Raw genomic sequence first — 25475 nt, 5'->3', positions numbered from 1 at the left:
CCCACTGAGGTAAGAACATTCTACGTGGAGTGTCCGTCCCCTGCCCACCCCCATTCCTCGCCCCACTGAGGTAAGAACATTCTACGTGGAGTGTCTGTCCCCTGCCCACCCCCATTCCTTGCCCCACTGAGGTAAGAGCGCTCTACGTGGAGTGTCCATCCCCTGCTTACCCCCTACTCTGCCATTCACCTAATGACTAATACAGGCCCTGAGGTCTCTTGTCAGAATCCTTTGAGAACAGACTCCCTCCCCTGAGACGTGAAAAAGGAGAGAGCGCTGAGAGATGCCTGGTGATGTCAAGAGACCTTATCTACAACAGGGTAATAAATATCTACATTCGCCAAATGGGAAATCTCTCTGTGTCTGAGAGGTCAGGAGGAGCTCCTGGAAAATGGATAAGGGTGAGCGGCTGATGCAACCCCTGATCTCCCCAATCTTTATGTGGCCTCCCCTGCTCCTGTGTTTGACTGACCCAGTTCTTCATTCACCTGGATTCGTAGGCCCCCAAAGTGGGCCTCCATGTAGGACATGGAGAAGGGTGTGAAGTGCCCCGATTCCTATCCTACACACTGACAGCACTGGTCATTCTCAGCCTCTCTTTTTCTCTGAATTTATCATGGCTTTATTTTGTCCAGAACCCCTAAGATTTCCTGAGCTCCAGCAGGATGCCCCTCAGATTTAGCTCCAGGATACAGTGGGCACCAGAGCATGCAGCAGGCGTGGGTTCCTCACCTGTGACAGAAAGGTGCAGGGGCTCACTGGGGGCCGACCACTCATATGGCGAGGCTTTGAAAGAACCGTAGCATCTATAGGTCCCGCCATGGGCTGGCGTTGCGGGGCCCACGGAAAAGTTGGCCTGGAACGCTCCCCTGTGTCCCTGCCCTCCACTGAGCCACTGGCCATGAGGAGCCCCCTCTCTCCACAGATGGTACCGGTCAAATGAGACTTGGGAGATGCAGAATAATGTCACTTTCTCTCCCAACCCCACCATGGGGCCCACCTGGGTGGAGAGAGAAGGCTTTTTGTGTTTTCCTGGAAGAAAAAGAGGCTGATTTTAGAACACTCCTGAGTGCGTGAACAAAGTCCTCTCTCTCCCTGCTGTCATCTTGGGGGCAGATTCCGAATGTCGGCTGCTGCCTCTGTCAATCTCATCTTCCTCTCTAGGGTCCTGACCCAGCCTGTGTCTGTGTCGTTTCGCTTCCTCTGCCTTTCGTAGATTCCCCGTGGCTTTTGACTGTGTCTCTGTGGCTTACTGCCCCTTGAAGCCATATGGGGTGTGGGGTTCTCCTGGAAAATGGGAGTTACTTTGTGCTTTGAGAGGCTTCAGAAAACAGTGCTGGCCTTGGATTCCCTGACATGGGACTAAGGACTACATGAGTCTCACTATTTCTCAACTCTGTGTGTTGAAAAATACAAGAATCTCTGGAGGAGCAGAAGGAACTTCATGGACTCCCACTGCAGGGAAGAAATGGCTTTGCCCCCAAACCCAAGGAGTTAGAGGTGACAACTTGCCGGGGAGGGTGAAAGTGACCCCTCCCCCTCCTTAAGCACTAAGACATGTTGAACCCCTTTGCTGAGCTCCTGCTCACAGTCCCTCTGTTCCTTTATTTTTCTTCCTCTCCTGAGGTTTGATTAACAACCCCATCACCCCAGGAAGCTCCCAGGGCACCAGTGGAGCACGATGGTCCAGCCACACTCACCTGTGATCACAATCTCCAGGGGGTCACTGGGAGCCGAGCACTCATAGCGGGAGTGACTGAAAGAGCCACAGCATCTGTAGGCCCCCGCATGGGCCGGCGTCACAGGACCCAGGCGAAACACAGCCTCGATGTAGTGAGTCCCAGCCTCCATCCCCTCGTCAAGCTCCTGGGAATGCTGTGTGTGCCCCTCTTTGTATAAGATAAATTCATCAAATGCCAGCTCCGAGTGACAGCGCACGGTCACCTGGGCTCCCGCAGCCACCGGGGAGCTTGGGTGTGCGGAGATGGATGGTTTTCTGAACGCACCTGGGAGCAAAGACAGAGGAGTTCACATGGCTCACCCTCCTCACCCCTCACCTGGGACCTCAGGGTGAAGCTCTCCCTCGTCACCGCCAAAGCCCATCCACGTCCTTCCTGACTGTGTGTGCGTGTTCTCTCCGCACCGCTCCCTGTGCTCTGCCTTGAGGCCATATGAGACGTGCGGTGCTCCTGGAAAGCGGGAATTGCTCTGTGCTTTGAGAACCTTCAGCAAACACAGTGCTGGCTTAGGATCCCTGACATGGGACCATGAGGTTATGAGCCTCACTATTTTTCAGCGCTGTGTGTTGAAAAATACAAGAATCTCCAGAGGATTAGAAAGAACCTCCCAGGTTCCCACTGCTGGAAACAACTGGTTTTGCCCCAAAACCCAAGAGGTTATACGTGACTACTTGGAGGGGAAGGTGGCAGTGACTCTGTTTCCTACTTAGGCAGAAGGACACGGCAGACCCCTTGGCTGAGCAGCTCCTCACAGCCTCAGCCTCCATCCAGATCCTCCCGGAGCTTTCCTAGCCTGGATCTTCCGGCCTCACCAAACCTGCTCTCCTCCCTTCTCTTGCTTGAAAGACTCAACCTCTTGTCTTTTCCTCCTGAGCTTGTTGATTATGAGACTCACTGCACACTGTCCCTTCCCTGCTTTATAGGATGGGCAGGGCGACTCTACAGGATGAGTTTGTAACTTTCTGTGGGACATTCTGCACATCCATCGGGGAGAAGGGACGAATGTCAGGAGACTGAGAAGGAGGAGGAGGGAGGAATGGGTGCCTTTCCCAATCATGTCCCACTGAGCCACCGGACACGCCTCCCGAGGGAACTGTGACTTCCCCAAGGCTCTGGCTCCTTCAAGGCAGGAAAACGACTTCCCTGGGGAAACGCTGGAGCTGGGGTCAGGGGACATCTCTCCTCCCTGAATCCACCTTGCTGGAGTTGGAACCAACACCCTGCACCTGCTACTTCCCAGGGAGATTGTCCTGCTGCTCGGCTTCCTCCCTCCTCCACCAGGGAAGCTGATTCCTCACATGAAATGCCCTATCTTTAAATTCTCAGGATGGCTTCTGTGTCCACAGTGAGTGCATGACCAGGAATCCCACAGTGGCTCTCTGGATTCACTGGGTGTGGACTCTGGGAAAGTCTAATTTCATTAGGGTATACTTAGGCTTTACTTTTTCTTCACAGTAGCCACGACAGTTTTAGGTTCTGACGAATCCTCATCGTTAACAGGAATGAGCTCCTTCCCCAGTACTAACATGAAGGAGGCAGCAACCTGAGTCCTGCTCACCTCTCATCTTTAATCGGTGGAGGGAAGTCAACACATCCCACCAAACCTCCAGTTTCTTTTGCCCCTTGGACAATTTCTTCTGCAGTTTTGCCATCTTGGAGGAAGGCAAAATCCACTCACAAAATAGCCTCTCCCACTGGAAGCTGTGTGAGCTGTGGTCACCATGCTGTGTATTAGATCTCTAGAGCATTGTCATTCTGCAACTCTGGGAAGGACACCTAGTGGACACGGGATGGGCTGGACTTCTCCTACCTGTGACCACGATCATCAGGGAGTTGCTGTGAGCTGACCGCTGTGAGGTGTGGTTGTAAGATCCAGAACATCTGTAGGTCCCTGCGTGTCCTGGGGTCACGGGGCTGATGGTGAAGTCACTGGAACGGCCAGTGAGCAATGCCCGGTCCTGGGTCCCAGATGTTTTGTATATTGTGAATGTGGCAAACCGATGATGGGAATCACAGGAGAGAGTCACACGTCCTCCCAGGGGAACCACAGGGCTCGGCCGGGCCGACAGGGAGAGCTTGTTGGGAGCACCTGGAGGAGGAGGAGGCGCAGCCTAGAGAGGGAAGTGTGGAGCCCCCCCCACTGTCCTTGGGGTCTTTCCTTCTTCACATTGGTCTGCTTTGCCCTGTAACGTGGGTCTCCTGATGCCCTGGGTACCTGGTGGTGGGACAGGGACACAGCCCACCCCAGAGTGGACACGAAGGTCTTCCCAGAACAGTGTTCTACTGGGCATGGTGATACAACATTGAGCCAAGTTGCTCCTAACTTTTGTCTACAACAACAGACGTCTGTGCGTGGAAGAGAGGGAGGAAACCGACCTGATTCAAGCAATACAAAACACATCAACTCATTTAAACAATTCCCAACACAAGTGCCCGGCACCAGGTCCCTGCCTCCTGACAGAGAGTGCCCCAACCCACCCCCAGACACCCGGATTCTCAACATCACAGGCTCCTTCAGGAGACTGGATGAGTCAGAGGGGCTGCCTACAGGGGGTTTCTAGAACAAGATGGTGCCTGGGGTCTCCCCAGGACCCCCCTTCCTGTGTTTCTGGGGCTCACGGCAAAGCCCTCCCCACGTCATCTGCGTCGGCCTGACTCGTGTCCACCCTCCCTGCCTGGAGAACACTTTGTGTTTGGCCAACACGGCGTCCTAGGACTGGGACAGGACTCACCCGCCTGTGTGCAGATCTTCTGGCCCAGGCACAATCCTGGGGAAGGAACAAAACAAAACAACAATGACAAGCGATGGCGCGTCTGCACGTGAATCCTGCCCTCCTTGTCACGGTTTGTCAGCTCAGCCTGGATTCAGAGGTTGGATGAACCTGGCTTCCCACGCCCAGTCCCAGGTTGTGGAGATGCCGGGTCTTCAAGAGAGCATTTTCCATCCCAACCCTGCCCTCCTTTCCCTTCCAGGACTCACCCAGACACAGGACGGCGATGAGTTTGGGGGCCATGGTGCCTCTTCTCTTGGGCCGGACACAGGGGTTGAGCTAAATTGGAAAATGAACAGGATGTGGCAGCCATGGTTTCGCAGTTTGCAGAGCTTAGAGGTTGCCCCCCACACAGGAAGATGACCAGCCTCACTCTAAACATAGGGGGTGACACAGACAGTATTCTGGTTCAACATAGCCCCTAGCAAAGGCCCGACCTGAACCCCAACACTGACCAACCCACTAATATCTAAATTTCAAATTTAACTTTTCTACATGCAAAATTGTAGAACGGTATCTTAATATCTTATTGCCTTTTTTGAGAACTATGCATGATTCGATTTCTGTTACGCACATTTTCCTGCCAAATGAAAATAGATTTATTATCAGTGTTGTAAAATGATTGTACAATAAAACTGAAATATTTATTCTGTTATGTTCAAAGTTGCAAATTAATTACTTGCAAACTGGGGACTATTTTCAAGTTCTTAAAGTTTTCTTTCGTGCTTCAGTAAGCTAACAACAACAAAAATTGATTTTGTGTTATTAACACAGAACCAAGAGTGCAAATTCTGGTTCTTGATGATTTCTCTGAAATCCTTCCTTGACTTGTGGTTGAAGACACAGATCTCTATATTTCTCTTCCAGAAAATCACCACTGGAAAAAAACGGAGCATTTTCACAGGAATAGGATCAACTCATGCTTCGTCTCTCACCCGTCCCAGAACTTCTCAAAGCACACACACACGATTTTGAACGTTTTCTGTGTTGTTTTTGTAAATATGTGTCTTCCATATCATAGCTATCATCCGGTAATATTTGTGTGTGTGTATGTGTATGTTTAAGTTTTAAACACAGAACAAAGGACAGTTGGTTTTGTGTTTCTGATTGTGAAATGATACCGCTGTGCTCGTAACACTGCACACCTCTTGTTTAAATTTACCGACAGATAGACTGCAGTCAGCGGCTTGCATATTCCTCTATGTCTTTGTCCTTTTCGGCTTACATGACATATGTTTTCACCGGGCATTTTGTTTTTTGGACAAAGGTTGCCCTGAACATTCTCGCCTGTGTGTCCTGGATTGTATGAGTGGGTTTCCCTGAGTTTACACCCCAGGGTGGAACTGCAGGACACGGGGAATGTCAAGGTAAAAATAAACTAGATGAGAACACATTTTTTTTTTCCAGAGTGATGACCCCATAACACCCAGCAATGGTTGTCAGATTCTGTTGTGTTTTCCACTTATAGAAAATACCTAATTACATATGACAGAGGATGAATTTGATGTTACCATTTAATTAAATATATTCTACAGTAGAAAAATACATTAAATAAATGCTGTGATACACATATCTGTACCTGTAAGCAAATGTATCACCCATGAGAAAGATTTTTTACCAATCAGTGATGCCAAATATTAAACACTGTTCTATGATTCATAAAATGTGTTATAATTTATTGACTTGGAAGTGAGATTTGTAAAGTTCGAGACTTCAGTAGAGGACAGTCACCCTCCAAGCAAACCATGAGGCAAATACCCACTTGAAAATATAAAGCACGCATTGGTTAAAAATGAGGAGAACTTGTTGATCTGACGTTGCTTGCAAGCACTTGATGGTGTTTGTGGGTTTCTTGCCAGGAAGGGAGCTTAGTAGTGTTTACATGTTGGAATGAGGCCAACAACTTTGTGAAGTCAACGGTTTTAATCCAATGCAATTTTTATTTAATATAAATTAAAGATTTAAGAAGTAAGCATACACTGGGATGTGGCAAGACACAGCGCAATGACATATCAATTATACTTTTTGTGTCAATAACACAAAATCAACTTTTGTTGTTCTTAACTTATTGAAGCACGGAGGAAAAATTTAAGAACTTGAAAATCGTTCTCAATTTGCAAAATTTTGAACATAACAGAATAAACATTTCTGTTTTATTGTACAGCCATTTTACAACACTGACAATGCATCTATTTTCATTTGGCAGGGGAATATTGCATAACAGAAATCAAATCATGCATAGTTCTCAGAAAAGGCAATAAGATATTAAGATACCATTCTACAATTTTGCATGTAGAAAAGTTAACTTTGAAATTGAGACTCATACCTGTAATCCCAGCACTTTGGGAGGCTGAGTCAGGTGGATCAGGAGGTCAAGAGATCGAGACTATCCTGGCCAACATGGTGAACCCCCGTCTCTACTAAAAAAAAATACAAAAATTAGCCGGACGTGGTGGCATGCACCTGTAGTCCCAGCTACTCGGGAGGCTGAGGCAGAAGAATCGCTTGAACCCGGGAGGCAAGGTTGCAGTGAGCTGAGATCGCACCACAGCACTCCAGCCTGACGGCAGAGCAAGACTCCATCTCAAAGAGAAAAAAAAAGACATTATGATTGTTTAGTGCGGGGATTCAAGTCAGGGCTTTGCTAGGGGCTATGTTGAACCAGAATACTGTCTGTGTCACCCCCTATGTTTAGAGTGAGGCTGGTCATCTTCCTGTGTGGGGGGCAACCTCTAAGCTCTGCAAACTGCGAAACCATGGCTGCCACATCCTGTTCATTTTCCAATTTAGCTCAACCCCTGTGTCCGGCCCAATAGAAGAGGCACCATGGCCCCCAAACTCATCGCCGTCCTGTGTCTGGGTGAGTCCTGGAAGGGAAAGGAGGGCAGGGTTGGGATGGAAAATGCTCTCTTGAAGACCCGGCATCTCCACAACCTGGGACTGGGCGTGGGAAGCCAGGTTCATCCGCCCTCTGAATCCAGGCTGAGCTGACAAACCGTGACAAGGAGGGCAGGATTCACGTGCAGACGCGCCATCGCTTGTCGTTGTTGTTTTGTTTTGTTCCTTCCCCAGGATTGTGCCTGGGCCAGAAGATCTGCACACAGGCGGGTGAGTCCTGTCCCAGTCCTAGGACGCCGTGTTGGCCAAACACAAAGTGTTCTCCAGGCAGGGAGGGTGGACACGAGTCAGGCCGACGCAGATGACGTGGGGAGGGCTTTGCCGTGAGCCCCGGAAACACAGGAAGGGGGGTCCTGGGGAGACCCCAGGCACCATCTTGTTCTAGAAACCCCCTGTAGGCAGCCCCTCTGACTCATCCAGTCTTCTGAAGGAGCCTGTGATGTTGAGAATCCGGGTGTCTGGGGGTGGGTTGGGGCACTCTCTGTCAGGAGGCAGGGACCTGGTGCCGGGCACTTGTGTTGGGAATTGTTTAAATGAGTTGATGTGTTTTGTATTGCTTGAATCGGGTCGGTTTCCTCCCTCTCTTCCACGCACAGATGTCTGTTGTTGTAGACAAAAGTTAGGAGCAACTTGGCTCAATGTTGTATCACCATGCCCAGTAGAACACTGTTCTGGGAAGACCTTCGTGTCCACTCTGGGGTGGGCTGTGTCCCTGTCCCACCACCAGGTACCCAGGGCATCAGGAGACCCACGTTACAGGGCAAAGCAGACCAATGTGAAGAAGGAAAGACCCCAAGGACAGTGGGGGGGGCTCCACACTTCCCTCTCTAGGCTGCGCCTCCTCCTCCTCCAGGTGCTCCCAACAAGCTCTCCCTGTCGGCCCGGCCGAGCCCTGTGGTTCCCCTGGGAGGACGTGTGACTCTCTCCTGTGATTCCCATCATCGGTTTGCCACATTCACAATATACAAAACATCTGGGACCCAGGACCGGGCATTGCTCACTGGCCGTTCCAGTGACTTCACCATCAGCCCCGTGACCGCAGGACACGCTGGGACCTATAGATGTTCTGGATTTTTCAGCCGCACCTCACAGCGGTCAGCTCACAGCAACTCCCTGATGATCGTGGTCACAGGTAGGAGAAGTCCAGCCCATCCCGTGTCCACTAGGTGTCCTTCCCAGGGTTGCAGGATGACAATGCTCTAGAGATCTAATACACAGCGTGGTGATCACAGCTCACACAGCTTCCAGTGGGAGAGGCTATTTTGTGAGTGGATTTTGCCTTCCTCCAAGATGGCAAAACTGCAGAAGAAATTGTCCAAGGGGCAAAAGAAACTGGAGGTTTGGTGGGGTGTGTTTACTTCCCTCCATCGATTAAAGATGAGAGGTGAGCAGGACTCGGGTTGCTGCCTCCTTCATGTTAGTACTGGGGAAGGAGCTCATTCCTGTTAACGATGAGGATTCGTCAGAACCTAAAACTGTCGTGGCTACTGTGAAGAAAAAGTAAAGCCTAAGTATACCCTAATGAAATTAGTCTTTCCCAGAGTCCACACCCAGTGAGTCCAGAGAGCCACTGTGGGATTCCTGGTCATGCACTCACTGTGGACACAGAAGCCATCCTGAGAATTTAAAGATAGGGCATTTCATGTGAGGAATCAGCTTCCCTGGTGGAGGAGGGAGGAAGCCGAGCAGCAGGACAATCTCCCTGGGAAGTAGCAGGTGCAGGGTGTTGGTTCCAACTCCAGCAAGGTGGATTCAGGGAGGAGAGATGTCCCCTGACCCCAGCTCCAGCGTTTCCCCAGGGAAGTCGTTTTCCTGCCTTGAAGGAGCCAGAGCCTTGGGGAAGTCACAGTTCCCTCGGGAGGCGTGTCCGGTGGCTCAGTGGGACATGATTGGGAAAGGCACCCATTCCTCCCTCCTCCTCCTTCTCAGTCTCCTGACATTCGTCCCTTCTCCCTGATGGATGTGCAGAATGTCCCACAGAAAGTTACAAACTCATCCTGTAGAGTCGCCCTGCCCATCCTATAAAGCAGGGAAGGGACAGTGTGCAGTGAGTCTCATAATCAACAAGCTCAGTAGGAGAAGACAAGAGGTTGAGTCTTTCAAGCAAGAGAAGGGAGGAGAGCAGGTTTGGTGAGGCCGGGAGATCCAGGCTAGGAAAGCTCCGGGAGGATCTGGATGGAGGCTGAGGCTGTGAGGAGCTGCTCAGCCAAGGGGTCTGCCGTGTCCTTCTGCCTAAGTAGGAAACAGAGTCACTGCCACCTTCCCCTCCAAGTAGTCACGTATAACCTCTTGGGTTTTGGGGCAAAACCAGTTGTTTCCAGCAGTGGGAACCTGGGAGGTTCTTTCTAATCCTCTGGAGATTCTTGTATTTTTCAACACACAGCGTTGAAAAATAGTGAGGCTCATAACCTCATGGTCCCATGTCAGGGATCCTAAGCCAGCACTGTGTTTGCTGAAGGTTCTCAAAGCACAGAGCAATTCCCGCTTTCCAGGAGCACCGCACGTCTCATATGGCCTCAAGGCAGAGCACGGGGAGCGGTGCGGAGAGAACACGCACACACAGTCAGGAAGGACGTGGATGGGCTTTGGCGGTGACGAGGGAGAGCTTCACCCTGAGGTCCCAGGTGAGGGGTGAGGAGGGTGAGCCATGTGAACTCCTCTGTCTTTGCTCCCAGGTGCGTTCAGAAAACCATCCATCTCTGCACACCCAAGCTCCCCGGTGGCTGCGGGAGCCCAGGTGACCGTGCGCTGTCACTCGGAGCTGGCATTTGATGAATTTATCTTATACAAAGAGGGGCACACACAGCATTCCCAGGAGCTTGACGCGGGGATGGAGGCTGGGACTCACTACATCGAGGCTGTGTTTCGCCTGGGTCCTGTGACGCCGGCCCATGCGGGGGCCTACAGATGCTGTGGTTCTTTCAGTCACTCCTGCTATGAGTGCTCGGCTCCCAGTGACCCCCTGGAGATTGTGATCACAGGTGAGTGTGGCTGGACCATCGTGCTCCACTGGTGCCCTGGGAGCTTCCTGGGGTGATGGGGTTGTTAATCAAACCTCAGGAGAGGAAGAAAAATAAAGGAACAGAGGGACTGTGAGCAGGAGCTCAGCAAAGGGGTTCAACATGTCTTAGTGCTTAAGGAGGGGGAGGGGTCACTTTCACCCTCCCCGGCAAGTTGTCACCTCTAACTCCTTGGGTTTGGGGGCAAAGCCAGTTCTTCCCTGCAGTGGGAGCCCGTGAAGTTCCTTCTGCTCCTCCAGAGATTCTTGTATTTTTCAACACACAGAGTTGAGAAATAGTGAGACTCATGTAGTCCTTAGTCCCACGTCAGGGAACCCAAGGCCGGCACTCCGTTTTCTGAAACCTCTCAAAGCACAAAGTAACTCCCATTTTCCAGGAGAACCCCACACCCCATATGGCTTCAAGGGGCAGTAAGCCACAGAGACACAGTCAAAAGCCACGGGGAATCTATGAAAGGCAGAGGAAGTGAAACGACACAGACCCAGGCTGGGTCAGGACCCTAGAGAGGAAGATGAGATTGACAGAGGCAGCAGCCGACATTCGGAATCTGCCCCCAAGATGACAGCAGGGAGAGAGAGGACTTTGTTTACGCACTCAGGAGTGTTCTAAAATCAGCCTCTTTTTCTTCCAGGAAAACACAAAAAGCCTTCTCTCTCCACCCAGGTGGGCCCCATGGTGGGGTTGGGAGAGAACGTGACATTATTCTGCATCTCTGAAGTCTCATTTGACTGGTACCATCTGTGGAGAGAGGGGGCTCCTCATGGCCAGTGGCTCAGTGGAGGGCAGGGACACAGGGGAGCGTTCCAGGCCAACTTTTCCGTGGGCCCCGCAACGCCAGCCCATGGCGGGACCTATAGATGCTACGGTTCTTTCAAAGCCTCGCCATATGAGTGGTCGGCCCCCAGTGAGCCCCTGCACCTTTCTGTCACAGGTGAGGAACCCACGCCTGCTGCATGCTCTGGTGCCCACTGTATCCTGGAGCTAAATCTGAGGGGCATCCTGCTGGAGCTCAGGAAATCTTAGGGGTTCTGGACAAAATAAAGCCATGATAAATTCAGAGAAAAAGAGAGGCTGAGAATGACCAGTGCTGTCAGTGTGTAGGATAGGAATCGGGGCACTTCACACCCTTCTCCATGTCCTACATGGAGGCCCACTTTGGGGGCCTACGAATCCAGGTGAATGAAGAACTGGGTCAGTCAAACACAGGAGCAGGGGAGGCCACATAAAGATTGGGGAGATCAGGGGTTGCATCAGCCGCTCACCCTTATCCATTTTCCAGGAGCTCCTCCTGACCTCTCAGACACAGAGAGATTTCCCATTTGGCGAATGTAGATATTTATTACCCTGTTGTAGATAAGGTCTCTTGACATCACCAGGCATCTCTCAGCGCTCTCTCCTTTTTCACGTCTCAGGGGAGGGAGTCTGTTCTCAAAGGATTCTGACAAGAGACCTCAGGGCCTGTATTAGTCATTAGGTGAATGGCAGAGTAGGGGGTAAGCAGGGGATGGACACTCCACGTAGAGCGCTCTTACCTCAGTGGGGCAAGGAATGGGGGTGGGCAGGGGACAGACACTCCACGTAGAATGTTCTTACCTCAGTGGGGCGAGGAATGGGGGTGGGCAGGGGACGGACACTCCACGTAGAATGTTCTTACCTCAGTGGGGCGAGGAAGGGGGTGGGCAGGGGATGGACACTCCACATAGAACGCTTTTACCTCAGTGGGGCGAGGAAGGGGGGTGGGCAGGGTACAGACACTCCACGTAGAGCGCTCTTACCTCAGTGGGGCGAGGAAGGGGGTGGGCAGGAGATGGGCAGTCCACGTAGAATGTTCTTACCTCAGTGGGGTGAGTAATGGGGGTGGGCAGGGGACGGACACTCCACGTAGAATGTTCTTACCTCAGTGGGACGAGGAAGGGGGTGGGCAGGAGATGGGCAGTCCACGTAGAATGCTCTTACCTCAGTGGGGCGAGGAACGATTCTCGGACACCCATTCTCTGTCTTTTTTCCTAGGAATCCCTCAGAGTACTTTCCTGTCACCCACGGAGACAACTCCTGAAACTGGTGAGCAAAGAATTCTTCACCTAGTTTGTGAATCGCTGTGGATTCCTTCTCCTTCTCCACCTGCAATCTTTATGGAAGTGGTCATTTCCAGAGGAGCTTGAGGGGAACCTGGAATGAAGAGAAGGGATTTAAGTTCCAAGCATTGCAGTCATTGGTGCTGGTTGGGTGGTCCGTGAGAAAGGAAATTCTTGAAGGAACTGTCCCAGCTGAGGAAGGAGAGAAGAGCAAAGCCCACCTCTCGCCCCTGTCCAGGGCGCTGATCCTACAGGCTTCAAAGAGGCAACCCAGGAACCCATGGAATCAGCCCCACTGTAGGAGTAGAGAACTTTTTGGGCTCAAGATGGTTGAGGTATTCCCTGAGAATTATTAACTTCAGTAGAGCCGATCCAGACACTCTTTAGATTGAGCATATGCACACAATTCTATCCAAATTTGGGACTTCATTTTCTTATGTATGAAAGGCAGCATCTTATCCAGAAAACCAAAGGGATCTATCATTCCTGAACCTCTGTGCCAGTGTGTCTCTGGGAAAGGAGGTGCAGAAATGCACCCCTCTTGGAACATCAGCCCACTAGGGATATATTCAGTGGCCATTGTAGGAAAGAAACAAAGGAAGAAAAAGTTTGTCCCAATTTTCAGGAATGCCAGGTTCTGAGCCTGGTCCCATCATTTTCCAAAACACCTTATAAATGAACACATGTGCAGTATTCTCTATTTCTCCCCCAAAGAGCTGGTGTTCTGGTGTTACTTTTGTAAAATTGATAGAGTGTATCTTATATATGTAGATATTTGCAAGCAATTACTTATATTAATTGAAGTATTCTTGGATCCTAGAGATAAAACGCTTAATGCATTGCAGATATTTTTCCATTTATTTGATTAAAGCAGGTTGATAGATAAATAAAAAGCAGGATGGAAATACATAATTCTGAGCCAGAGATAAGAAAGTAATATCTGGGGTGAAGCAAAGGAAAGGTAACTGGTAACTCCAGTCTTTTATTTTCCTGCTGCTCAGAAAACCTGCAGCTCCAAATTCTCTTCTCTGCATCTAAATCTTATGAATGGTATGCTACTGGACATGCTTTTCTCAAGTGATTAGCTGATTTAAGAGACATACTGAGCATCGGAGAATAGCATAGTTAATCCCCCTAGGTTTCCTCATGTTCCCCCTCTCTCTGCAGTTCTCAGGGGCAGCTGATGACAGGAGATCATTACAAAACACCTCGGAATGCAAGGCTGCTGAATACAGAGGTGTTCTCAGTTATGGATCAGGTTGAAAGGTTATGACTGTGCAGGGGAATGTGGGTGACCTGCGTGGGCATCCAGGGACGTTAGGATGATTTTGGTCTTCACTACTTTGGTGACATCTTTGCCCACAATTCCCAGGCTCACATCCCCAGGATTACACAGAAGGGAATCTCATCAGGATGGGCATGGCTGTCTTGGTCCTTTTGGCCCTTGGAGTCCTCCTCCTGGAGTCATGCACAGTCAGAAAAACAGAAAAACACCCAAAATGCAGGAAGAAGAGGACAATGATAGAAAACAATGCACCATTTAGAACAACAGAGACTTGAAATCAAATCTCATAACCCCAGAAGGCTTCGGAAGGAAATCATCATCGTATATTGGGCGAACTGTCTGCGGAGAATATGGACTGAAATAAATGTCATCGTGTTCGAGAGTTCTAGTTCAGAACTCTTCCTCAATTAAATTCTGATGTCTTCCCTTCCTACTGTTATTGACTTTCCTTGACTTCTGTCTCCGATTTGCTTACCTTATAAAATGAGGGTACATCACCCATGGCAGGTGCAGACCCATACCAATGTAAACTCCATGCTCTGGTCTTCTTGGAATGCATTGTCACTGACTTTTAGTTAAGATATTCCCTCATCTGTGCTATTGAGCTCTGTCTCTTCAGCTCAAGACACAGAATATGGTTTACATGATGGAATAAATGGCTGAAAATAAGTCTGAAACTAAGAAGTCTATAATAATTTGCTAAAACCCTCTTGGGAATCCTCAAACTCATCTCCCTCCATCAGATGACACTTGGAAGAAATGTATAGTATTGCTTCAGAAATACTACACATTTGAATGTCAACGCGCACTTAAAGTGCCAGCCCGCAGGTGTGCTAGTGACTCAATTCTATGAAAAAATAGTATTTAAAAGCTCTGTCTTGTGGTATTTGCCTCTTTATTTCGTGTAAATACTGTCTTCATGGCCAGCTTCAAAGTGGCCGTGCCAATGCCCTGAATGCTGATTTGGAACGTGGAGAATGGAATTGTGTTTTGCAAGTGAGTGTGAGCCAGCTGCAGTGCACCTCACTGAGAGCATCAATGTGCACATGTTCCTTATATTTAATGGGTCACAATATGATAATTTACACTTCAGTGTGGTGCTACCATTTCAGTGAAATTTGATAACAAATTCTAAATCACCTTCCCTAAAACAATGGCGATTATCAACTGGAAGAAGTTTTAAGTATTTTAGAACTCCTGCAGATTGAGGGTAGAAGTCCGGATTGCATCCGTCCATTTGAGTACTATTTTAGAATTGTCTTTTTAAAGAAAGAGACACACAAGTCTGACCCAGAGCTGTATGCCCTAGAGGAAAATGTGTGCATTTGCATGATGACATATTCACAGGAATCTTGACAGTGTTGTCATTCATGTAGACACATACATTAAAAGTCAATTTGACAAGTACTGAACATGTACAATATGCACGTATACATCAAGATTATGTGGCAACAAAATTGAACCAAATAAACTATACACCATAATACCAATCAACTTCAAATATGATTGTAAATAAATGAAGGGAAGTTTTAGATCTGTGGTGCAGAGATGTTCTATTAATTTGAGGTCAAAAAAGACAATATCTATTATTTAGTCAATAATAACTGAACTAAATTTGATACATAAAGAAATAGCATTGCATTCCATGTAACGCGTTATCATGGTAACATAAATGGTGACATTGGAAGGTTTTCTTCAAGATGGAAAACTCAGGGTCTTAGGGGAATACTGGCAATAATTCTTGATTTTCCTGTGTTGACTCATAAGTCTATTTGTTGTTATTGGTAAAGGCACGTGTTTGTTTATAGCCTATGTTTATTTTCCATACAACTTACTGAGGTGGGATTGAATTTGGGAAGAGAAAGCCACAAGCTGCACGTGGCCTTCAGCTTCCAACAAGGTAGCTGCTGATGGGTGACAGCAGTTCCTCCACCTGTTGGCCACGTGGCCCCTCAAAGCATGATCACCACCTGCCTGTGCATCATCTCCTGAGTCCAATCTGACAAGAAGCCACTGCCCAAGTCAAAAACGCCTCTACACAAGCATTGTGCCTACATCACAGGGCATGCAATGAAGAATTTAAGACCAGGTGTGGTAGCTCATGCTTGTAATCCCAGCACTTTGGGAGGCCAAGGTGGATGGATCACCTGAGGTCAGGAGTTCAAGACCACCCTGGAAATTATGGTGAAATCCCGTCTCTACTAAAAATTCAAAAATCAGCCTGACATAGTGACACATGCGGCATTACGGCTCCGCATAAGTGTGCATGTAATCCCAGCTAGTTGGGAGGCTGAGGCAGGAGAATTGCTTGAACTCGGGAGGTGGAGGTTGCAGTGACCCAAGATTGCACCACTACACTCCAGCCAGGGTGACAGAGCGAGCCTAAAAAACTAAAATGTGTGTTTCTGGGTTTCTGTACCCACCGGGTCCCTGAATGTGAGTTGGGATGTAGGCCACCAACATGGATTCGGTGGTTACTTCAGAAATGGGGTTCAGCCCCACCGGGCAGTGGTTTCAGAATCAAGCAGTGGCTCCTTCCATTCTGAACCGTGCTCAGGACGGCTGCCTCCTCCTTGATCCTCAGTGAGCCACAGGAAACCTCATGGGCAGACATGGCTGCCCTTGCCTGTGGCATTTCCATGTCGGAAGTTCTCATGGATCACATTCTGTAAACCTGTGTTCTTCGACACCATGATCTCATCATCTGCCCCAATCTAGACAAATGTGGCCGAGACAGTGCCACGGCTTTCACACAGCCAGCCCTACACTTCCTGGAATGGAAGAGGTGAGTGCTGTGGGGCAACAGGGCGGACTGAAGGAGAATCAGCCCAGCTCTGATTCTAGGACGAGGGGGGCTCCCAGGGCACTGGGTAGCCATGATCCTTTGCAATGGGGACTGCCGTCTACACCCTCTCATCCTGCTGGAGTTCCCAGCCCTCAGTATGCCCGCTCCTGACCACTAACCTGGTCCTCAAACATCACTTCCTCATGACTCCCTTTCCGAGATAGGAGAGCTGTGCCAGTCTATTTTCTAATCACCTGTATCCAAGGAGTGATTCCACATACAAATGTCATAGTGCATAGTTATCTATTCTGTAGTTATTTCTGGACATCTATCACATCCCCTAGACTAGCAGGGCTCAAAGTATACGATCCGTGTCAGTGAAGCACATGCTTTATTTTTCTTTTTTTTTTTTTTTTTTTTTTTTTTTTTTGAGACGGAGTTTCGCTCTTGTTACCCAGGCTGGAGTGCATGGAGTGCAATGGCGCGATCTCGGCTCACCGCAACCTCCGCCTCCTGGGTTCAGGCAATTCTCCTGCCTCAGCCCCCTGAGTAGCTGGGATTACAGGCACGTGCCACCATGCCCAGCTAATTTTTTTTTTGTAGTTTTAGTAGAGACGGGGTTTCACCATGTTGACCAGGATGGCCTCGATCTCTTGACCTCGTGATCCACCCGCCTCAGCCTCCCAAAGTGCTGGGATTACAGGCTTGAGCCACCGCGCCCGGCGCTTTATTTTTCATTCTTAGTTAATTGTATGAAATAGGACTGATACTTACAGATATATGTTGGAAGAATGGATGGATGCATGTATTAATTGTAAATGGACAGACAGAGAGGGAAGACCTGATAATTTATTCAATATTCAAATGCACACTTTAAATCTGTAGTAAATCAAGCCAACAACCTCCCCTGCTGCTTTTCCCTTGAATTTTGGGATATTTGGCTCTGCTCTCAGTTTCCTGGCTCAAAGATTTTCTGCGAGACATACACAAAGATAACAAACTAAAATCAGCCTGACAAATCCTCATGCAAAATCATACCTGCTGCATTGCCTACGTCATCCACGGGACCCTGTGCAAAATGAAAATAGAAGGCCCCAAGTTCAAACATCAGGATGGCAATGCGAAGCATTAAACCCGCCTTGGAACTCCGATTGCACAGCTCACGGAAAATGTAGCCAGCCCTGCGCAGAGACATAAGCCATTTAGGGTTTGCACAAGGGGGTAAGACCAGCAGTTTCTGAGTTGCTCCTGGGAGGCAGAAGCTGGACTGGGCGTTCCACAAATTCTATCTCTGTGTGTTCACGGTGTAACTAGAAGGCAGAAGTCATGGCGATCTCAGTAAAGATAATCTCATTCTAGTGAAGGGATTTGCCTGAAACACACTAGGTTATGGCAATCCTCTGTGTGCATGTCTGGCTCCAAGCTCCTGCCTGTTCAACTTCACCATCTCCAAGATTCAATTTAATGAAAGCATTAGCCCCAGAAATGGGTAGGACCCATCACTCTCAACATCACAATGCACCCGGCACCAGAATGCCCATTTTTTATAGAACTTCTTTTTGGACATTAGGGGAAACGTGCACCTTTAAAGAGCGGCTCCCGGCCAGGAGCAGTGGCTCAAGCCTGTAATCCCAGCACTTTGGGAGGCCAAGGCAGGCAGATCACAAGGTCAGGAGTTCAAGACCAGCCTGGCCAACATGGTGAAACCCCGTCTCTACTAAAAATACAAAAATTAGTCAGGCATGGTGGTGGGTGCCTGTAACCCCAGCTACTCAGGAGGCTGAGGCAGGAGAATTACGTGAACCCAGGAGGCGGAGGTTGCAGTGAGCCTAGATTAACACCACTGCACTCCAGCCTGGACAACACAAAGAGATTCCATGTCAAAAAATAAATAAAAATAAAACAACAGAAGAAATAATAATTATTATGTTCCTTATATACATAATATATGATGTAAACATATTTAATATAATTTAAATAATAGATGTGAAATTCCACATTGCAAATCATACATGTTTATTTGTGTATGCATGTAAAGGCATATGTGCATTTTCTATTGCTCACTGCAATTATTTCTCCCCATTGAGGTTCACTAGGCAGGAGGCCATTTCTCCTCATTCATAGTAAGTCAAACCCGGAGGCTTCCGTGTCTGCCACAGTCCCTGTGAGGAGAGAATACTTCCTCAGTATTAATGGGAACAACCCTTACCCCATTTTGCCAGGGACTGGTCACTCCCTCTGCTCCCCGCCCCACCAGCTCTGCTTGACCTTAGGGGACTCCTTTGAGGCCCTGGGGGGACATGAAAGTGGGTTGGACTTTGACTCCAGGACATCTGTGCGGCTGAGCACACCCAGGGGTCCGTGTGGTCACATACCAGAGGATTTCCCACAGTACTGTCCAGCCCTGGTCAGGAGCCACCCCCGGACCCTGTGTTCTGCCCAATGGGAGATGAGCCACAGCAGGTGGAGCACATTCCCTGGGGCAGGTTCCGGCTCAGGGGAGAGGAATAACAAGAGGACCATCCATCCCGTGTGAAAAGACAGCCCCTTGTAGGGGGGCTGCCCCCTAATCTCTGGGAACCCACTCCCCACCCAGCCAAGCAGAGGCAGCTCTGAGCCCACCCGATGCTGGGCTGAGTGTCCAGGCCATCTGTGGCGTCCAGAGGGGACCAGGGTGCCAGGACCTAAGTGGGCGTGAGGGCAGAGGGGAGGTGTGGGCAGAGGGAGAGGAGGAGGGGAGGGCCGGGGAGTCAGGAGGAGGGCAAGAGTGGCCACAGAGAGAGGACAGCAGCTGGGACAGGGTCCAGGGACCTGAGGACAAGCTCGCGGGCAGAGCTGAGACCAGGGCAGGGTCCAGGTGGCGTCCTCACCTTTCACCACGAGCTCCAGCTGCTCACTGGGCTGAGACCATCTGGAGGCCTTATGATAGAGGCAGTGATAACGGCCGGCGCTGTCTTCACTCACTGAGTCAATGCGGAATGTGGCCTCTGACAAAAACGGACTAACTAGAGACACATCATAATTATCTCTGTACTGGGATCTATTCTCCCTCTCCAGGCGGAATGCGTGAACCCCAGCTGGGCCCCGGCAGTGGAAGGTCACAGGGCTCCCCAGGGGGATCACAGTGTCTGGCTCAGCCGAGATGGAGGGTCTGGGCAGGGCCCCTAGGAGGGAAGCAGAGAAGGGTCTCAGTGTCCACTGCAGGAGGTCACCATGCCACACACATCATTTTAGCCTCACAATTCAGGGTTTTTAGCAAATTTATACAGTTATGCAGCCACGACCACAGCCCGACTTCAGAACATTTCCCGCCTCCTGCACCTTCCACCTGCGTGTGAATTCTCATCGCTGCAGAGTTATTTTCCCAGTGGACACTAAGGACCCTGAGACTTGCTCACAGCTTGAGCCTCGCTCAGGGTCACGTGGGAAGAGTCAGAGCGGCCTGGGGCCCTTCGTGTCTGCTGCAAAGCCCACGGCCACTTTCCAGAGGGACAGAGGGTGGGAGGGAGGCACAGCATGGGGAGACACGGTCACTCGTGAAGGACAGGGGACAGAGGGGCGAGGAAGCAGTAGAAACTACCTGAGCTGAGCAGACGGGACACCAGGGCACTCACAGTGGGAAAATCAGCCTGGGAATGTTGCTCAAAGTATACAAGGTTTTAGTTAGAGAGGAGAAATCAACTCAAGAGACGTGATGTACAACACAGTGACTGCAGCTAACAACAAGGTATTGCATTACTGGACATTGCTAACAGAGGTGATTCTAAGTGTTCTCACCACAAAAAAATGATTAGCACGGGAGGAATGCCTCCGTGACCTAGCTCGATGTAGCCGTTCCACCCTGCGCATTGCCCACAGCGTCATACTGGACATGATAAATGCAGTTTTAATTGGCCAATTTTAAATGGAATTAATTATTTTTAAAACATCAGAGCCGGCACGGTGGCTCACGCCTCTAATCCCAGCACTCTGGGAGGCTGAGGCGGGTGGATCACCTGAGGGGAGACGCAGGAAAAGTAAAGGAAGAGAGGGAAAGATGAGAAAAATTTAGAGTGAAATCACCAGCACTGGGTGACAGGATGCATCTAGGAGGATGGAGAAGAGGATGAATCTTCAGAGTCTGCCCTTGGTGACTGTCATATTCCCCGCCAAGGAGCTGCCGTGGGAAGTGTGGGCTCATCTGGGGAAAGCTCCCGGGCTCAGCCTTGGTCATGTTGGATTTGACCCATCATTGTGGAAATCGGTGTGTGGAAGTGACGCCTGCACTCCCGTGATGACTGCAGCACGACCCACAGCAGCCAAGACGTGGAAATAACCTGAGCGTCCACCCACAAATGAACGGATAAGGAAAATGTGGTGTGCATATGCAGTGGAATATTATTCAGCCCAGAAAAAGAAGGATGTTCTGTTACTCACAACAACATGGATGAACTGGAGGATATTACCCTAAGTGAAATAAGCCAGGCACAGAAAGACAAACGCCACATGTGGAATCTAAAATAAAGTTCATCTCGGCCGGGCGTGGTGGCTCACAACTGTACTCCCAGCACTTTGGGAGGCCGAGGCAAGTAGATCACCTGAGGTCAGGAGTTCGAGACCAGCCTGGCCCACATAGTGAAACCCTGTCTCTACTAAAAATACAAAAATTGCCGGGCGTGGTGGCACATGCCTGTAATCCCAGTCATTCGGGAGGCTGAGGCAGGAGAATCGCTTGAACCTGGGAGGCAGAGGTTGCAGTGAGCTGAGATTGCGCCACTGCACTCCAGCCTGGGCAACAAGAGTGAAACTCCATCTCAAAAAACAAGTCATCTCACAGAGGTAGAGAGTAGAATAATGGTATTAGAGGCTGGAGGTCGGGAGCTTGGGAGAGACCCTGATCAAATGATACAAAGTTTCTATTAGCAGGCTGACTGTAGTTAATAATAACTTACATGTGTCAAAATTGCTAAAAGTATATTTTAAATGTTATCATCACAATAGGTATGTTATATGATTGGTATGTTAGCCTTATTTAATCTTTCCACAATGTTTACATACGTTGTAACATCACATTGTATCCCACAAACATACATAATTATTTGTCAATTAAAAATAAGATTTGTTAGTTAAAAATAAGAAAAGCAAAATATGACAGGAGGAGAATGAAGGAGAGAAAGGGGTGAGGGCTGTGCATTTCACATTTGGAATCGTTTGCAGTCTAGGATACATTTCAGGGGATCCCTCCAGGCCCTCTGAGAATCAACATCACTCCCACCCAGAACTGCCCTTGGGGTACAGAGGGGCCTGGGGAGACGGGATGAAGATGGGACTCACCCTCCTGCATGTGGATCGTCTGGGCCAGGCAGAGCACTGGAAGAGAAGCCGCGGTGAGAGAAATGCCCACCACCCAGTCCTCATACGGGGCTGCTATCAAAAGGGGGCTCCATGCAGCTGGGGGCATTCAGCATTTCCTAACGACAAAACCACCCCTCCTCCACATCACTGTCTGAGTATAATCCTTCTTGCTGCAAAATGGTTTCAAGATAAATCCCAAAGTCTCCTCTTCCAAAAAGGCACCTGCTCCCCAAGCCGTTTTTTATTTTTTGGAGATGGAGTTTTGCTCTTGTGTCCCAGGCTGGAGTGCAGTGGCACGATCTCGGCTCACCGCAACCTCCGCCTCCTGGGTTCAGGCAATTCTCCTGTCTCAACCTCCCAAGTAGCTGGGATGACAGGCGTGAGCCACCACGCCCGGCTATTTTTGTATTTGTAGAGACGGGGTTTCACCACGTTGGCCAGGCTGGTCTCAAACTCCTGACCTCAGGTGATACACCCTCCTCGGCTCCCAAAGTGCTGGGATTACAGGCGTCAGCCACTGCGCCCGGCACCCTAGTCCCTCTTACAGCTGACCTCATCCCCACACCCAGGCCCCTGCTTTTAGGACAAGGTCTTCTCTGGTCAGACTTAGGCCCTGGGCAGAGCAGCAGGGCAGTCTTGGGGGAGGAGGAGACTTCCCCCCCAGAATCCTCAGGACTGGAGTCAGGCTTGAGCAGGGAACTTTCCAGCCCTCCCCGCTGCCTCCAGGACTCACCTAGGCCCAGGAGGGCGGTGGGGTGGGGAGACATGACCCCGGTCCCAGACTCTGCAGCAAATGCCAGCGGGCGGGATGTGCTGGCCGGGCGCCTCCTGCCTGTGGGGTTCCCACCACAGCAGCCTCACACAAGAGGAAGAGCTTTTTATTCTGTTCTTTTCACACTTCTCACGAGTGAGACGGGAGGGAGGGCCGTGGTTTCTGAAAAAATGTCGCTTACTCACAGACAGGTGACGTTAAACTACTTATCTGATGTGTACTTTTTCTAAATCTCTGGGACAAGGCAGAATAAAGGTCACACAACAAACTGGCTGGGACGTCATCCCAACTCCACAAGTCAACAGCCCATGCTCCTGGGCAACACGTTACAAAACCAGGGGTCGACGTTGCCTCGTATTTGAAACGGGGGCCATATAAGCCCTTCCCCAAGTTTTTAATATCGTGATTTTTGCTGAAATCCCAACAAGGTGGTTTTTTTGTTTTTGTTTTGACACATTGTTTCACTCTTGTTACCCAGGCTGGAGTGCAATGGCGGATCTCGGCTCACTGCAACCTCTGCCTCCCGGGTTCAAGCAATTCTCCTGCCTCAGTCTCCCAAGTAGCTGGGATTACAGGCGTGCACCACCACACCCAGCTAATTTTTATATTTTTAGTAGAGACGAGGTTTCAGCATGTTGACCAGGATGGTCTCAAACTCCTGACCTCAAATGATTCACCCGCCTCAGCCTCCCAAAGTGCTGGGATTACAGGCATGAATCACCACTCCCAGCCCAATTAACAATTTTAATTGTTATTATATATATTATATAACAAACACACACACACACTCTCTCTCTCTACTAACATGAGTTATCTTCCCCTCATCCCTCAGTGTCATTTGGCTCCAGTGGGGGTGGGGTGGTCCAACTGCGCATGCCAAATCCTGAAGGGGTTGAATGGTCAGGAGACTGTGCTCAGAACCTGGCGTTGAGGTGTGGGGCCAGATGGGCACCCAGCTGGGTGCTGGAATGAGAAGCAGGACCCGGACCGGCAGTGCATTTTTGCATCACGCAGCTGAGCAGGGCAGCACCCCGCTCCCATCATGGATTCTCATCCCCACTGCTTCTGAGGACCCTGGGGAGCTCGTCTCCAGGTGTGACTGCAGCAGACATTGACGAGGGTCTACACAGCAGCTGTGCTCACTTCTTCCTGACTCACAGAAAGCCATTTCTGTTTGATGCTCCAAGCCCAGGGAGCCAGTGGAGGGAAATGGAGTTTAGATGAAGGCAATTTTAGCAATCCACTTTCAGTGTTTGATTCAGAGCAGGGCACATGACCAGATATGACCAATCATACTTAAAGCAGAATAGGACAGTGTTCCTGGGAACCACATCCATCTCTTGATAACGGTGGGTTACATAAAAAGCCTGTGCAACAGAGACTCCGTCTCAAAAAAAAAAAAAAAAAAAGTTTTTAGCATCAAAATAGTGAAAATATTTCAAAAACATTGAAACATTCCAGCATGACCACTGCATTGCTGACCAGTCCCCCTCCCGAGACGTGGTGGCTGTCATGATCTCAAGCTTGGATCTCGTGGACAGACAGGGGAACGAAGCTAAGCCTGGTCTCCCAGAGTTCTGCACACTGCAGTTCTGATACGTCCTTCCAACCTAACCCATCTTCTGTGAATATGTTAGACTAAGTTCATGGGACAGCAATCCATCTAAAGAAGACAATAAGCCAACTAAAACTGCTTCCATATATTAAAGATTTTTTAATTCCTTAAACTAAGTGAAGGTTATACCATCAAAAATTAAGGAAAGATGGAATCCCCAGACTTGAGCTGAATACTGAACCTGGTTCTCACTTTGATGATTATATGACTATGAATAACTGAACTTTATTTTCATGGTTACGTAGATCATGGGGCAGAAGGATAAAGTGCAGGGGTACAGATTCCAGAAGCTTCCACCTCATCATAAGAATGAATTAAAATCACTCTCCAACTTCTCAAGGTTGCAAGGGATACTACATTTGTTTTGAAACTTAACATTCAACAGGAGGCCAAAACAAAGTCGCTCCTGAGAATGACTTTCCTGCTCCTGAGCTCTCCTTTCTCTTACAGAATGGCTTCTGTGTATTAGATTCTCCGCCCTGCCTCTTTTCCTTTTAGGTCTTCATTAGGGATTTTTAATCAGCGTTATCAAGGATTAATTTGCAAACTAACTGCATCCATTTAATCTGTGCAATTAGGTGAATTCTGACAGCTGTGAAACCACCAACATATCCAAGATCTTCATCAATACTCAAAAGATTCCTCGTGCTGACAGAATCGACATCAAAGGTCACGGAACACATGGCAGTTATTCAGGGTTTTTCCATAAAGGGTGATACAGATATGTCACGGTTCCATATTCTCAGGGGGGCCCTTCACCTTTGCATTCCTCTAAGACTTTGATCCCAGCTGGAGAAGGTTTAGGTCCAAGGTGTGCTACAGATTCAGCCTGGCACAGCTTCCTCACTCAAAAAAGAGATCCAGCCTGGCACAGCTTCCTCACTCGAAAACAGAGATCCAGCCTGGCACAGCTTCCTCGCCCGAAAACAGAGGTCCAGCCTGGCACAGCTTCCTCACTCAAAACAGAGATCCAGCCTGGCACAGCTTCCTCACTCGAAAACAGAGATCCAGCCTGGCACAGCTTCCTCACTCGAAAACAGAGATCCAGCCTGGCACAGCTTCTTCACTCAGTAACAGAGGTCCAGCCTGGCACAGCTTCCTCAATCAGTAACAGAGATACAGCCTGGCACAGCTTCCTTGCCCAAAAACAGAGGTCCAGCCTGGCACAGCTTCCTCACTCA

General features: G+C 49.4%; 3 protein-coding genes across 4 annotated transcripts in view; 1 reads left to right on the top strand and 2 right to left on the bottom strand.

Moving 5' to 3' along the window:
* Nucleotides 1-640: 640 nt before the first annotated feature.
* LOC108282175 (putative killer cell immunoglobulin-like receptor-like protein KIR3DX1) lies at nucleotides 641-4855 on the bottom strand. Its single transcript, XM_017497989.2, has 5 exons — nucleotides 4720-4855; nucleotides 4472-4507; nucleotides 3550-3828; nucleotides 1701-2006; nucleotides 641-1032 (listed from the first exon to the last, which is right to left on the bottom strand). The coding sequence occupies exons 1-5, from the start codon at nucleotides 4751-4753 to the stop codon at nucleotides 641-643; spliced, it is 1047 nt and encodes a 348-aa protein (XP_017353478.1). The 5' UTR covers nucleotides 4754-4855.
* Nucleotides 4856-7332: 2477 nt separating this feature from the next.
* Nucleotides 7333-12513, top strand: LOC108282174 (putative killer cell immunoglobulin-like receptor-like protein KIR3DX1). The gene is given in 7 exon segments (XM_017497988.2): nucleotides 7333-7370; nucleotides 7583-7618; nucleotides 8262-8540; nucleotides 10084-10389; nucleotides 11060-11322; nucleotides 11324-11359; nucleotides 12439-12513. Coding segments are annotated over 7 exon segments (1029 nt in total). The 5' UTR covers nucleotides 7333-7336.
* A 6068-nt stretch (nucleotides 12514-18581) lies between these two features.
* LOC108282158 (leukocyte-associated immunoglobulin-like receptor 2) overlaps nucleotides 18582-25475 on the bottom strand; it is a 13048-nt gene continuing 6154 nt past the window's right edge. The window contains exons 1-4 of one of the 2 annotated variants that reach the window (XM_017497974.2): nucleotides 22641-22758; nucleotides 21887-21922; nucleotides 19444-19737; nucleotides 18582-18735 (exon numbers count right to left, since the gene is read on the bottom strand). In XM_017497974.2, the coding sequence (XP_017353463.1) occupies nucleotides 18692-18735; nucleotides 19444-19737; nucleotides 21887-21922; nucleotides 22641-22674 (408 nt within the window). In that variant the 5' untranslated portion in view covers nucleotides 22675-22758 and the 3' untranslated portion in view covers nucleotides 18582-18691. Of the gene's footprint in view, nucleotides 18736-19443; nucleotides 19738-21886; nucleotides 21923-22640; nucleotides 22759-25475 lie in introns of those variants that run through there. The other variant, XM_017497975.2, reaches the window with a different exon arrangement.

This window comes from Cebus imitator, unplaced genomic scaffold, assembly GCF_001604975.1.
Source record: "Cebus imitator isolate Cc_AM_T3 unplaced genomic scaffold, Cebus_imitator-1.0 Scaffold235, whole genome shotgun sequence".
Lineage (NCBI taxonomy): Eukaryota > Metazoa > Chordata > Mammalia > Primates > Cebidae > Cebus > Cebus imitator.
The sequence above is the reverse complement of the archived record's forward strand: the minus strand, read 5'-3'. Positions and strand labels throughout refer to the sequence as shown.